Raw genomic sequence first — 14,049 nt, 5'->3', positions numbered from 1 at the left:
TGTGTGACCTGTTTTTTGTTTTTTTTTTTTGTTGGGAGGAAAAAAAAAAAAAAAAAAACGTGAAAATTGTCACTAGTTACTTTGCCAAGTAACCAATTACTCATACATTCAGGTAACTGAGTTGCTAACTCAATTACTTTTTGGGAGAACTAATTTGTAACTGTGATTAATTACTTTTTTAAAGTAAAATTAACAACACTGGCTGGGAGTGAATGAGTTAATACCGGACGCTTTTTTTCTGAATACCGGATAATTCAATTTTTCAAGGGACGGTTTGCAACCCCATTTGTGAATAACAGAGTAAGCTGTAATAGGTTAGCCAATGAAAACCCAAGCCAGCGCAGGGAGAGAATGCAAACTACGCTTAAGAAGGCGTGAGTCGAGATTTAAAATAGAAACATCGAACTTTGAAGCAGCCATGCAAACAGTTAGACATGCTATAACACAGTGGTCTCCAACCAAGGTCCTCAAAGGCCCGCTGTGGGTGCAGGATTTCATTCCAACCAGACAAATGACAACACTTTTTCACCAATCTGGTGTTTTACAAGTGCAATCAGTTGATTGCAGTCAGGTGTTTTAGGAGAAACCTCATTGGTTCAACTATCTGTGCTGGATTGGCAGGCACAAAAACCTGACCGGGTTGGAGACCACTCCTATAACATATTCTAGTGTTCCAGAAGTGCGGTGCACAAAATGTTGGTAACTACTTCATCATTGCAAACACCAATTGATTTGGCCTCTGTGAAATATTCAGGCCCTGCCTGAGGTCTCCGATTTGTGGCTGCCCTTGTTAGCATATGACGCTAACAAAGGTGGTTGAATAATTGACGTAATCGAAGGGAATGGCGCTGTGAGAACATTACGGCGAGAGCCCACTCTAAGGGGAATATACGGCTCGCAGTCAGCTGTGCGTGCCAGAACAGATGTCACATGAGTAGTTACATCGCTCAAGGTATGATGTATTTGGTTCATCATGCCTCGGTGCCTCGCTGACATGCCGAGCGCTCGCTTGCTCCGTACGCCTCGCCTTCCATCACAAGAAACGACAGATGTTGTAAACCGCTGTCCCTTGAGATGTTTCACAGTTTAGCTAATTTTAGCCTGCGATATACATACCTGTCTGCTAAGGGGACTTTTTTTGTGCGGTTGCACACAGGGACTCATTTGATGAATGCAACAGTAATCAGATCACTGACCTTTTTCACAGATTTACACTGCAGGTCCGGGTGCTCAATTCTATTTAGCGCCTATATCAGTTTGCAGTACAATGACACCCTGACTTAGGAGTTTAATTTCAAGCTCATATTAAATTTATATGCAATTCACTTTACTTGTATATCCAATAAAAATTCCCTGTTGAAACACATTCAAATCTCGTTAATCCATTACAGCCCACCAAAAAAAAAAAAAAAAAAAAAAAAAAAAAAAAAAAAAACATTTTTTTGCTAGTTTAAGTAAGAAAACAGTTTTTGTTTTTTTTTAAAGACTGTTTGATCGTTGTCTAGTTTCGTTTTTAATTATGACCCTTGAGGGAAACCTTTACGTTATTGTATCACTTCAAGCGTAAAGCCAGCCATTGACTCTGAGACACCTTCTGGTTGCTCTATTTGTTTTGTAATAGATTAGGAAAATCTATTTAAATGAACTCAGATGTGACCAACAATGCTTTAACTAAAGTCAAATTGTGTCAGCAATTCGATGCATTCCATCAGGACGATTGAATCGTAGCTTAGGGCTCAACTGTCAGGTGATATCTTGTGATCTGTGGCTCATCATTAAGGTGCCCGATGCATGAATTATAATAGGCTGATTTAGGTTGTAATATTGTCACAGGGGGTTAGGTGTAGAGGGTGGGGCTTTTATCTTTTGAACCGCAGATAAGAAGCTCCATCTGTGAGTGGAAAAGCCTTTGTTTATTCATTTTAATTGATCTATAGTGGTGTGAAAGTGTGTTTGAGTGGTTGTTTGCCTACAGTGGTATGAAAAAGTATCTGAACCTTTAGGAAATTATCAAATTTCTGCATAAAATCACCATCAAATGTGATCTAATCTTTGTCAAAATGACACAGATGAAAAAAACAGTGTCTGCTTTAACTAAAATCACCCAAACATTTATAGGTTTTCATATTTGAATGAGGATAGTATGCAAACAATGACAGAAGGGGGAAAATAAGTGAACCATCACATTTAATATTTTGTGCCCCCCTTTTGGCAGCAATAATTTCAACCAGACGCTTCCTGTAGCTGCAGATCAGTCTGACACATCAATCAGGACTAATCTTGGCCCATTCTTCTCTACAAAAATTTTGTAGTTCAGTCAGATTTCTGGGATGTCTGGCATGAATCGCTGTCTTTAGGTCATGCCATAGCATCTCAATTGGGTTCAAGTCTGGACTTTGACTTGGCCACTCCAGAATGTGTATTTTGTTCGTCTGAAGCCATTCTGAAGTTGATTTACTTCTGTGTTTTGGAGCATTGTCTTGTTACAGCATCCAGACAGACAGCCTCAGGTTTTCCTGAAAAACATGCTAATAAACTTTTGAATTCATTCTTCCATTAATGGTTGCAAGTTGTCCAGGCCCTGAGGCAGGGAAACAACCCCATATCTTGATGATATCTCCACCATACTTCACGGTGGGGATGAGGTGTTGATGTTGTTGAGTTGTTCCATTTTTCCTCCACACATGAAGTTGTGTGTTACTCCCAAACAATTCAACTTTTGTTTCATCAGTCCACAAAATATTTTGCCAAAACTTCTGTGGAGTGTCCGAGTGCCTTTTCTGCGAACATTAAACGAGCAACATTTTTTTTTTTTTTTTCTGCGAACATTAAACGAGCAACATTTTTTTTTTTTTTTCTGCGAACATTAAACGAGCAACATTTTTTTTTTTTTTTTTTTTTTTTTAGACAGCAGTGGCTTCCTCCTTGGAGTCCTCCAAATAACACCATTGTTGGCCATAGTTTTACATATAGTTGATGTGTGCAGAGATATTGGACTGTGCCAGTGATTTTTGTAAGTCTTTAGCAGTCACTCTAGGGTTCTTTTTTACCTCTCTGAGTATTATGCGCTGAACTCTTGGTGTCATCTTTGGTGGATGGGCTCTCCTTGGTAGAGACGCAACAGTTCAAAATTTTCTCCATTTGTAGAAAACTTCTCTGACTGTCGATTGATGAACATCCAGACTCTTAGAGATGGTTTTGTATCCTTTCCCAGCTTTATATAAATCAACAAATCTTGTTCGCAGGTCTTCAGAAGGCTCTTTTGACCGAGCCATGATGCACATCAGAAAATGCTTCTCATCAAGACAATTCTTACCCGGTGTGTGTTTTATAGTGGGTAGGGCAGCTTTAAACCACTCATCAGTGATTTGGCACCTACCTGACTTAAAATGTTTGGTAAAAATTGGTTTCAATTCCTCTTTAAGTCTCTGTAGGCAGATGGTTGACTTACTTAATTTTACCACCTTCTGTCATTGTTTGTGTGCTATCCTCATTAAAACATGAAAATCTATAAATGTTTGGGTTGTTTTGGTTAAAGCGGACACTGTATTTTCATCTGTGTGATTTTGACAAAGATCAGATCAAAGTCAAAAAAGTCAAAGTCAGCTTTATTGTCATCTTCTTCATATCACATTTGATGGTGATTTTATGCAGAAATGTAAGAAATTCCAAAAGGTTCAGATATTTTTTCATACGAATGTATATGTGCCTGCGCCTGTCTGGCGATCATCCAATGATTTTCAGTGCCTCTCAGCCCAAGTCAGTTAGGATAGGCTTTTCCCCACCCTTGACTTTAATGAGGACACACAAAACAGATATGGATTGAAGGTATTCACATAGCACTGCCCATTCATTATATGTTCATCAAATCTGCACTGTATTACATCAAAAGCAGTCTCTTTTACTTGGCTTTCATTGTTTTTAACCTCATTTAGCAACACGAGAGAGACAAAATGTTAGACATCCTCTTTCATTCGGATGTCCCTGAGCTGAGCGACAAAAAAAGATGCACTCTAAATCCTGCGAGATGGAAACATGAAGCCTCTCATCCGGCCGCTCTTTGTCTCGTTTCACACACTAAATGCTTTCTAATTAATTGTATTAACTAGAAGAATGATTCGCAGTGTGACAGAATAACAAATAAATCTTCAGCTTTTTCGATTCCAGTCCGTAGCATTCCTCCTGATTACCTGGAGATTTGCATCAACTGATAGCTACTTCAGTCCGGATAGAATCTTTAACTCATTTATATTTGGCATTTTATTAAAACTGTTTCCTGGCATCTTTATAATCTTTTGATGGTGGTGTGCTATGCCCCCTCGCTCCATATGCTTTCTGTCCCTTCCAGACAACTCAACTTTGGTTCTATGTGGCCACAACATTTAACCAGGTGCGCCTTGGAACATCGAGGTGCTCTTTTTCAAACTTGTAGCAACAAGTTTTTTTTGAACAGCAGTGGTGGTGTTCTCCAATGAGATCCATTTTTATTTAATCCTTTACTGATCCTAGATTTATCCGCAGCGATGTAAGCATGTGACAGAGATTTCTCAAAGTCTTATATTGGATTTTTCCTCACCTCATTGAACATTCTGCACCATGCTTTGCAGACATTTTTATAGTACGACAACTTCTAGTGAGAGTAGCAACAGTGTTAGCAGTTTGATCATTTGTACACAATCCGTTTTAGCATGAGCTGATGGTTATCAGACAGATTTAGGTGGTGATCATTTCTATTTTTGAGATCGAAACCAAAGGTTCATACTTTTCCCGACAACTAGATAGTGTTTTTATGTGCCGTTTATCAGAAACTAAACTAGTCTTTGCATTCAAAACAACTACATATGTGATCGAAAATTCGGCTTTTGGTTGAAAGTTTACCACCAAATACCCTAATTTCCGCACTATAAGCCGCACCTGACTATAAGCCGCCACTCACAAAAATTGGCATGAAAACGGCATTTGTTCATAGATAAGCCACACCGGACTATAAGCCGCAGCCGTCCTCACTGTATTATGGGATATTAACACCAAAAGATATTAACCGGTAATACTTCATTTGACAGCAACATCAAACGACTTTCATAAGACCAAATGAACCCCCATGAAGCTTTGAACCACTTGGTTGCAAAGCGTCTTTGCTTCAAGAAGCTTCATTTGGTCATCACTGCTCCCTTGGGCGAGACAGTCAACCTCTGCTACCACCTGCGGGCAACACTGTTGTTGTCCAACATGCCTCCGAGCATGCATTGCAGTGCGACAGATGCAAATAATCAAAATTCATGTTCTGTGCTAATTATTTCTTCATTTACTGTTCCAGTTGTTTCATTATTGCTAGTTATGGTATTTGGTAACACTATATTTGACAGTGGCCCCATAAGACTGTCATTAGACAATGATAATTATGATATGACACTGTCATGAGCATTTATGAATGCGTATAACAGATGTTATTTAGTGTTATCTGTCAAATTATCTCACTTTTGGATGTAAACATTCAAGCTGGACATAAATGGAGTTAGTGACATTATTTGCCAGATGACAATTAATGACATAAGCATTCAGTAATGCCCATGACAGTGTCATGTCATAATTATGATGGTCTTATGACAGTCTTACGACACCGCTGTCAAATAAAGTGTTCCATTTTAACTGAAATAAATCAACAAATAAGCCGCACAGGACTATAAGCCGCAGGATTCAAAATGAAGGAAAAAAGTAGCGGCTTATAGTCCGACAATTACAGTAGTGGAAAGAACCGTAGTCCTCTTGTGATGACGTAATCAAAACACGGCGAGAAGCAACATGCTGGTTGCTACTGGCTCACAATATTTTTAGGTATCAAATTTTAGGTATCATCTGAAAAATCCACTTTTGCCACAAAATACTGAAATTTGGTGGTGGTAAAATCATGGTCTGGGGTTACATCCAGTATGGGGGTGTGTGAGAAATCTTCAGGGTGGAAGGCAACATAAATAGTCTGAAATATTAACAAATCTTAGCTGCTTCTTACATTCCTAACTATAAAAAGGGACAAATTCTGCAGAAGGGTGGTGCTCCATCGTATACTTCAATCAAGATCCTCCAGGACTCGCCAGCCCAGTCACCAGACATGAACATCATTGAGCATGTCTGGGGTAGGATGAAAGAGGAAGCATGGAAGTCGAAACCCAAGAATGTTGATGAACTCTGGGAAGCATACAAGACTGCTTTCTTTGATGTTCCTGATGACTTCATCAATAAATTGTATGAATCCTTGCCGAACCGCATGGATGTAGTCCTTAAAGCCCATGGAAGTTGTACAAAATATTAAATTTGGATCTCACAACACCACTTTTTAATTCGCTTATGTTATGTAACATTCTTTTGTATTTGAAGTACATTTTTTGTTCAATTTTCACACTATTTTCTGTAGGCGACAAAACTTTTGTCTTGCCAAAATTTGACCTTTATGTCTCCATTAAATGATAAATCTTTTTTCAGTGAAACAAATATATTGTTGTACATTCAACATCATTTGAGAGGGTCTTAGCTTTCATAGCCATTTCTGAAACCAATTGGATAATTAAAAGTCAGATTATTAGCAATTGTTTCTACAAAATGGATAAGCGACAAGACTTTTGTCAGGGACTGTATACATCAAGATCCAATGTTCACGAACACGTTCATATTTTGGGCGAATGAAAATTGAACGCATTGTATCTTTGTCTCATGAACGTTATTGTGAAGGCGCTCATTCTAGCGGTTGTGAGCGGCATTCATAACCTTGTTCATTGTCAAGTACTGTTGTTGTACTGGACTGTCTCAGAAAATTAGAATACACAATATTCTAATTTTTTGAGACAGTCCTGTGTATATATACAGGACTGTCTCAGGAAATTAGAATACACAATATTCTAATTTCCTGAGACAGTCAGGAAATTAGAATACACAATATTCTAATTTCCTGAGACAGTCAGGAAATTAGAATATTGTGTATTCTAATTTCCTGAGACAGTCCTGTATATATACACAGGACTGTCTCAAAAAATTAGAATATTGTGTATTCTAATTTTCTGAGACAGTCCAGTATAGCCATGAACCAATGCGACTACTGCGGTAGCCTGTATGAAATGTCGACTCTTTTTTATTTTCATTTTTTATGCACTGCAACTCTTGGGCACATCTCATTAGATGATATATAACAGAACAGCGATTTCCCCCAACCCCCAAGTCTCAGTCCATTGGCAGGGTGATCATGGGGCACGTAGTCTGTATACCACATTCATGAGTTCAGACTTGGAGCCTTTCCAACAAAACTGCAGATGAAGCCATAGGCTAAAAACACTCCAAAAAAAAAAAAAAAAAAAAAAAACTTAATCGCGGAAAACTCCCACCTGGCAACTCAAGCTGCCTAAGGTTGTCACGGCTGTTTTGTTGTACCAAATATGGCAGGTTTTGCTCCCGAAGCCTTCATGGCAGCAAATAACTATTCTTTTACATTCAGTTGGACTTTACATATTATCCAAAGATTTTAAATAAACAAGTTTTATCATAAACATACTTCTGCAACATGATACGGCGTAAATAAATGCTTAACGGCACGGGGAAGACGCGGTGAGACTGAACTTTCCTTTGTGTGCGTCCATGACCAAACTTAAGTACATAATTCCTTTTTGTATAGAATTTTTTGGTGTTTAATTTGGAATCGCTGCATTCGCGGCTGTTTGTAACGTTACGCACGTTTGCAGAGCCGCAAAGTTGCAATTTCGAATGGGGTACAAAATCTGGCCCAGTACCTACGTTTAAGTGAGTTTTACGAACAGGTCAGAACCAACCAGATTTGGAATTCAAGATGTAGATGAATCCGACTCAGTTTCAGTGTTTAGGTGGATAAAATAACTGCTGTCTGTGATTCCAATATCGACTAGATTGCAGCAACTTTTGGGAAGAATAAAGAACTACAAACGTTTAAAATAATGCAAAAAACGAACTACAAAAGAACTGCAAAAGTTGTTTTTTCAACCATGAACTTCACAATTGGAGGCATGAGACTCATTTTTGGAGTGTCCCAAACCTCCAAGAAAGTGCATTTATCAAGGTTTCATCGGCCATGACGTGTGTGTCTACGTCCACCGAACAGAATGCTATGATGACGCCAGTGCTCACTGCCGCCGGGAACGCACCCTCCCAAGGAGTCCCAGAAACAACACCTTTCAAACTAAATTTCTCGAGTCACCTGGGTTGTAGAACCAATGCCATGGCAAAGGGCATTAATCGAAAAATAATAAATATATATATTTTTTATAATGAAATAAAAAAATATATATGTATGTGTATCTTTGGCCTTTCGGTTTTTGGTTTTCACCCCAAAATTTTGCTTTCGGTACATCCCCTAAAAAACTGCTTGGACCCATCTCTGCTCATCTTTGAACAGAGATGACATAATGTTGACATAATGTTTGTCAACGTGCCATTGCTTGCTTTGGTGTGAATGTGAATGTTTTTTGTTTACATGCAGTTGATTAGTGACAAGTCCAAGATGCACCTAAAGTAAGAGTGGATATAATTGAAAAAAATAATAATAATAACAATAAAAAAAGCTGTGTTAAACTTCTACCATGTGACCTTGTATGAATATGTGAGTGGTGATGTTAATCTGTGCGTCCAACTTCACCGCAGCTCTTCTTAGGATTTGGCTTTGATTCGGGACTTTTAAATTAATTTAATATATTTACAGCTTTGCTAGCTACGGCTAGCTGCTTAGCAGAAGCTGACACTAATCTGTGCATCCAACAACTCTGCAGCTCTGGTTATATGTAGTTTTTGCATTTGACATAATGGTTCCAGCTAGTCTGATTGATACTGAGGTGAACTCTGGGGGAGATAAAGTGTATTTTGTTTTGTAATTTCGCACGTTAAAGATGGGCAGGTACTCCAAATACCCAACTATGTGGAAACACACAATTACAAATTAAGCCACATTTCAATAGTATGTCCCCAATACAGTTTTTTAGGGCCTTAGTAGCTGCTGCCATTATTACACCAGGTCAACGTTTCCTACCTTTCCAAGAAAGACCCTAATAAAATGGTTATCTCTTGCTTTTTTTATTCTATTAATTAGTTTGAAAGAAATTTAAACATTTGAAACCCCAGGAGAGACTCTTATTGATTGGCCTTGTACTGCCACACAGATCTAAAGAGGGTAAAAGAAAAAAAGAAAGGAAGGATGGGGGCCATTTATCTACAAATGAGAAAACCCGGCGAGAAATCGCATCTTTTCTAAATGGCTGACCTACTTTCTTTCCATGCACGCCAGCCTCTCCTGTGTGTGTCACACTACATCCGCTTGTACTCAGGCATCAGTATTACGGGTTGGGGCCCAAAATGTCTGCCCAGTGTGTTTGCACACTGAGAAGTCGCACTCTGCCAGCTGCGTCAAGTGGACATCTGCCAAGATTTGCGTCTTTAAGGAGGCGCCAAGGGCGAGCTGTCGAGGCGGCCCACTGTCATTTTAACGTGCCATTGACTGGATTAGCAAGATGGCGGAACTCATCTTCTGCTTGTTTTCCCCCCTCCAGAATGACACGTGGGGACAGCAGTACTCCTATGCGCTGTTTAAAGCCATGAGCCACATGCTGTGCATCGGCTACGGCATGTACCCACCGGTGGGCATGACCGACGTATGGCTGACCATCCTCAGTATGATTGTGGGCGCCACGTGCTACGCCATGTTCGTGGGCCACGCCACCGCTCTCATACAGTCATTGGACTCTTCGCGGCGGCAGTACCAGGAGAAGGTGAGTAAATTTGAAACTGTATAACAGTGCACCCCTGTATTTGTGAATCGTGAAGAATTGGTGGTAAGCTGCAATTGAGGGAGAATATTTACAACAAGTGCTGTCAAAATAAAAAATTTTTGCAGGGGACCATATCAAAGTTAGGATAACGGTAGTTCACCTTTAGTGGGGCAAATAAGTATTTAGTCAACCACTAATTTTGCCATTTCTCCCAATTGAAAATAATAGAGAGGCCTGTAATTGTCAACATGGCTATACCTCAACCATGAAAGACAGAATGTGGGAAAAAAAAAAGAAAATCACATTATTTGATTTTTATATAATTTATTTGCAAATCATGGTGGAAAATAAGTATTTGGCCAATACCAAAAGTTCATCTCAATACGTTGTTATGCACCCTTTGTTGGCAATAACGGAGACCAAACGTTTTCTGTAACTCTTCACAAGCTTTTCACACACTGGTGCTGGTATTTTGGCCCATTCCTCCATGCAGATCTCCTCTAGAGCAGTGATGTTTTGGGGCTGTTGTTGGCCAACACGGACATTCAACTCCCTCCACAGATTTTCTATGGGGTTGAGATCTGGAGACTGGCTAGGCCACTCCAGGACCTTGAAATGCTCCTTACGAAGTCACTCCTTTGTTGCCCTGGCTGTGTTTTTGGGATGATTGTCATGCTAAAGACCCAGCCACGTCTCATTTTCAATGCCCTTACTGATGGAAGGAGATTTTCCCTCAAAATCTCTTGATACATGGCCCCATTCATTCTTTCCTTTACACAGATCAGTCGTCCTTGTCCCTTTGCAGAAAAACAGCCCCAAAGCATGATGTTTCCACCCCCATGCTTTACAGTGGGTACGGTGTTCTTCGGATGCAATTAAGTATTCTTTCTCCTCCAAACATGAGAACCTGTGTTTCTACCAAAAAGTTGTATTATGGTTTCATCTGACAATAACGCATTCTCACAGTCCTTTTTTGGATCATCCAAATGCACTCTAGCAAACCGCAGATGGGCCTGGACGTGTACTTTCTTCAGCAGGGGGTATTTTTGTGTAGCGATCGCAAATGCTACTCGTTGAGAGCCAACGAACAATTAATTTTTTCATTAATAACAAATCTTAATTCTATAATTTATTTACACCCCCCTTACTAAAGTTTTTTTTTTTTTTTTTACAACAGAAAAGGTAACAGTGGCAGTCTGATACCATTTTAAATTTCAGGTCATTCATTGTCAGACAAAAGCAGCACGGCACAAAGCCACGCTAAATAATATGTTAAAAATATCAAAATGGCTTACCTCTATGTCATCTGAAGGAGCATGCCAACCTAACAAAATGTTTACTGCATATGAAATTCGAATGGCTTCACCCTAGCTTCACCAAGCTGGTGTTAAACATCCGCGCAAGTTGATTAATTTTTTGCATTTTTTCCTCCGAGTTTTTGGTTTCGGGAAACGTATGAAGAAAGGGTTCATATGTCTTGATGTCTAGATTAGTTTCTACAAGTTCCAAAAAAGCAATGTGTGATCGGCATGTTTGTTTTTGAAAGATTACCAGAGAAAAGTAGCAGAAATAACATTGTTTCTATGCGAGGGCAGGTCTATAACGTCCCACTTCCGCTTTACTTCTGCCTTACGATGCGACGTCACGGTCTAAAAATAGCATTCGTGCGGTACGCTATTTATTGCTATATCAATGGAGTTAGGGGTATTCAACCTTTTGGCCTGTACTGTATGTGTATGCTAAGCCTTTATGAAGCTATTTAACATTTGGTATATTGTTTATTTCTTTATTTTATAACATTAACTGTTTGGTAGCTTATTGTGGCCTACATGACCCAAAATGTGAGTGCCACATATGTGTACGCCAGATCGTTCTTGGGTTGTTTTTAAATGACCCAAAACAGTCACTTACCCTATAAAGGTTTAAAAGGGAAATTGGTAAAAATTTGCTTGCCTATAGCAACATTATTAATTTTGGGTTTGTGAAGTCCATCCGAACCTGGTTGTGATTAAGAGCACAATAAATAAATTGTGACGTGACAACTCTCTGTAATTTTTTTTATGCAAATGATTTGTTTTTGTGGGCGTGTCATGAGACATTTCTGGCCCCCAAGCCATGAGTTTGACACATGTACGATACAAAAAAATAACACCCTTTTTAACAAAAACACATTTATGTCAAGGATTGGGGCACACACGGCTGGACTCAAATGCACAAGACAAGAGATTATCACTGTCCAATAAACATTTAATTCAGGAAAAGGGACGTGATGACAAAATTCAAAGTTCCAACACAAACAGTCAAAGGCAAAAACATAGCAAGGCAAAAAACTTAACTTCAAGGTTGGCTGTGGCGTAGATTCCAAATGATCTCTAAACACTGAAAACGCACTGGCAAATGACAACAGACAAGAAGGGTTTTTAAGGAGTGCATCTAATAGGAACCAGGTGCAGGCACTCAGGTGATTAAGGGAGGATGACAAAGCTGACTGAAGTGAACAGAGAGTACCCTACCAAAATAAAACAGGATATGAAATGACTAAATCAGTACCGCTGACGGCGGCTTGTAACAGTACCCCCCCCTCAAGGTCCGGCTCCCGACGGACCACGCCGAGAAGAGGCAGCACGGTCAAAATCTTCAATGAGGGTCTTGTCGATGATGTTGCTGGCCGGCACCCACGATCTCTCCTCAGGCCCATATCCCTCCCAGTCCACTAAGAACTGGCGACCCCTGCCGCGGTTCCGGGCAGCCAAGAGCTTTCTGACGGTGTAGACCGGACCGCCATCCACCATCCTTGGCGGTGGAGGAAGGGCAACAGGCGGCACCAAGGGGCTCTCAGACACGGGCTTGAGTCGGCTAACGTGGAAGGTCGGGTGAACACGGAGAGACCTGGGCAGGCGGAGGCGGACAGAGACAGGGTTAATGACCTTCGAGATGGGAAAAGGTCCCACAAACCTCGGCGCAAGCTTTTTCGAATCTACTCTCAATGGTAGATCCTTGGTGGAGAGCCATACGCGCTGCCCAGGTTTGTATCCCGGTGCCAGACGCCGCCGGCGATCCGCTGCAGCCTTCATGCGGGTGACCCCCCGCATCAAGATCTTGGACGCAGCTGCCCACACCCGTCGGCATCTCTTAACCATAGCATGTGCCGATGGCACCCGCACCTCCCCCTCGCAGCTGGGGAATGTGGGAGGCTGGAAGCCTAGGGCGCAGTGGAAAGGGGAAAGACCAGTGGCAGCAGTAGGCAGAGAATTGTGGGCGTACTCCACCCACAACAAGTGTTCACTCCAGGTGGTGGGGTTCTGTGACACCAGGCAGCGGAGGCCGGTTTCCAGGTCCTGGTTGATTCGTTCCGTTTGACCGTTCGACTCCGGGTGGTAGCCAGATGTTAGGCTGACCGAGGCCCCCAGGAGGGAACAGAACTCCTTCCAGAACTTTGATGTAAACTGGGGGCCTCTGTCCGATACGATTTCTGTTGGGATTCCATGGAGCCGCACCACTTGACTGAGTATCACCTGAGCAGTCTCTTTGGCCGAAGGCAACTTGGATAAGGGCACAAAATGGACCATTTTTGAAAACCGGTCTACGATAGTCATGATTGCTGTATTCCCCTTAGAGGGTGGCAAACCTGTGACAAAGTCAACGGAAATATGTGACCAAGGCCTGCTAGGCACTGGGAGCGGTTGGAGTAGTCCGTAGGGGCGCTTTGTCGACGTCTTGTTGCAAGCACACACTGTGCAGGCTGCCACATACTCCTTGACATCACGCTGCAGGCCAGGCCACCAAAAACGCTGCTCTAGAACATAAGCAGTTCTTTGGGAACCAGGATGACAAGTAAGCCGCGAGGTGTGAGCCCAATGAATGACCTGCGACCTCATACCATTGGGTACATACAGTCGTCCAGGGGGGCAACCCCTTGGTACCGGGCTCGCACCGAGTTCGCGTTTTACTTGGTCTTCTATAGGCCAAGACACCGCTCCGACCACACGGGAAGGTGGAAGGATGAGTTCGGGGTCTTTGGCCATAGGTGTCGGGTCATGGAGGCGTGAGAGGGCATCCGGCTTCCCATTCTTAGAGCCGGGTCTGTAAGACAGAGCAAAGTTGAAACGACTAAAAAACAATGACCACCTGGCCTGCCTGGGATTGAGTCTTTTGGCTTTACGAATGTACTCCAGGTTCTTGTGGTCAGTCCACACAATGAAGGGAAGAGGAGCCCCCTCCAACCAGTGCCTCCATTCCTCGAGTGCCACTTTGACCGCAAGCAACTCCTTGT

At 41.4% G+C, this 14,049-nt stretch overlaps 1 protein-coding gene across 3 annotated transcripts in view; it reads left to right on the top strand.

Moving 5' to 3' along the window:
• LOC130924392 (potassium/sodium hyperpolarization-activated cyclic nucleotide-gated channel 1-like) overlaps positions 1–14,049 on the top strand; it is a 270,629-nt gene that overhangs the window by 144,311 nt on the left and 112,269 nt on the right. For all 3 annotated transcript variants that reach the window (XM_057850949.1, XM_057850945.1, XM_057850941.1), the window contains exon 4: positions 9,558–9,776. In XM_057850949.1, the coding sequence (XP_057706932.1) occupies positions 9,558–9,776 (219 nt within the window). The remainder of the gene's footprint in view (positions 1–9,557; positions 9,777–14,049) is intronic.

The sequence above is a fragment of the Corythoichthys intestinalis genome, chromosome 1, assembly GCF_030265065.1.
Source record: "Corythoichthys intestinalis isolate RoL2023-P3 chromosome 1, ASM3026506v1, whole genome shotgun sequence".
NCBI lineage: Eukaryota > Metazoa > Chordata > Actinopteri > Syngnathiformes > Syngnathidae > Corythoichthys > Corythoichthys intestinalis.
Note: the sequence above shows the minus strand (reverse complement) of the source record. Positions and strands in the feature narration are given on the sequence as shown.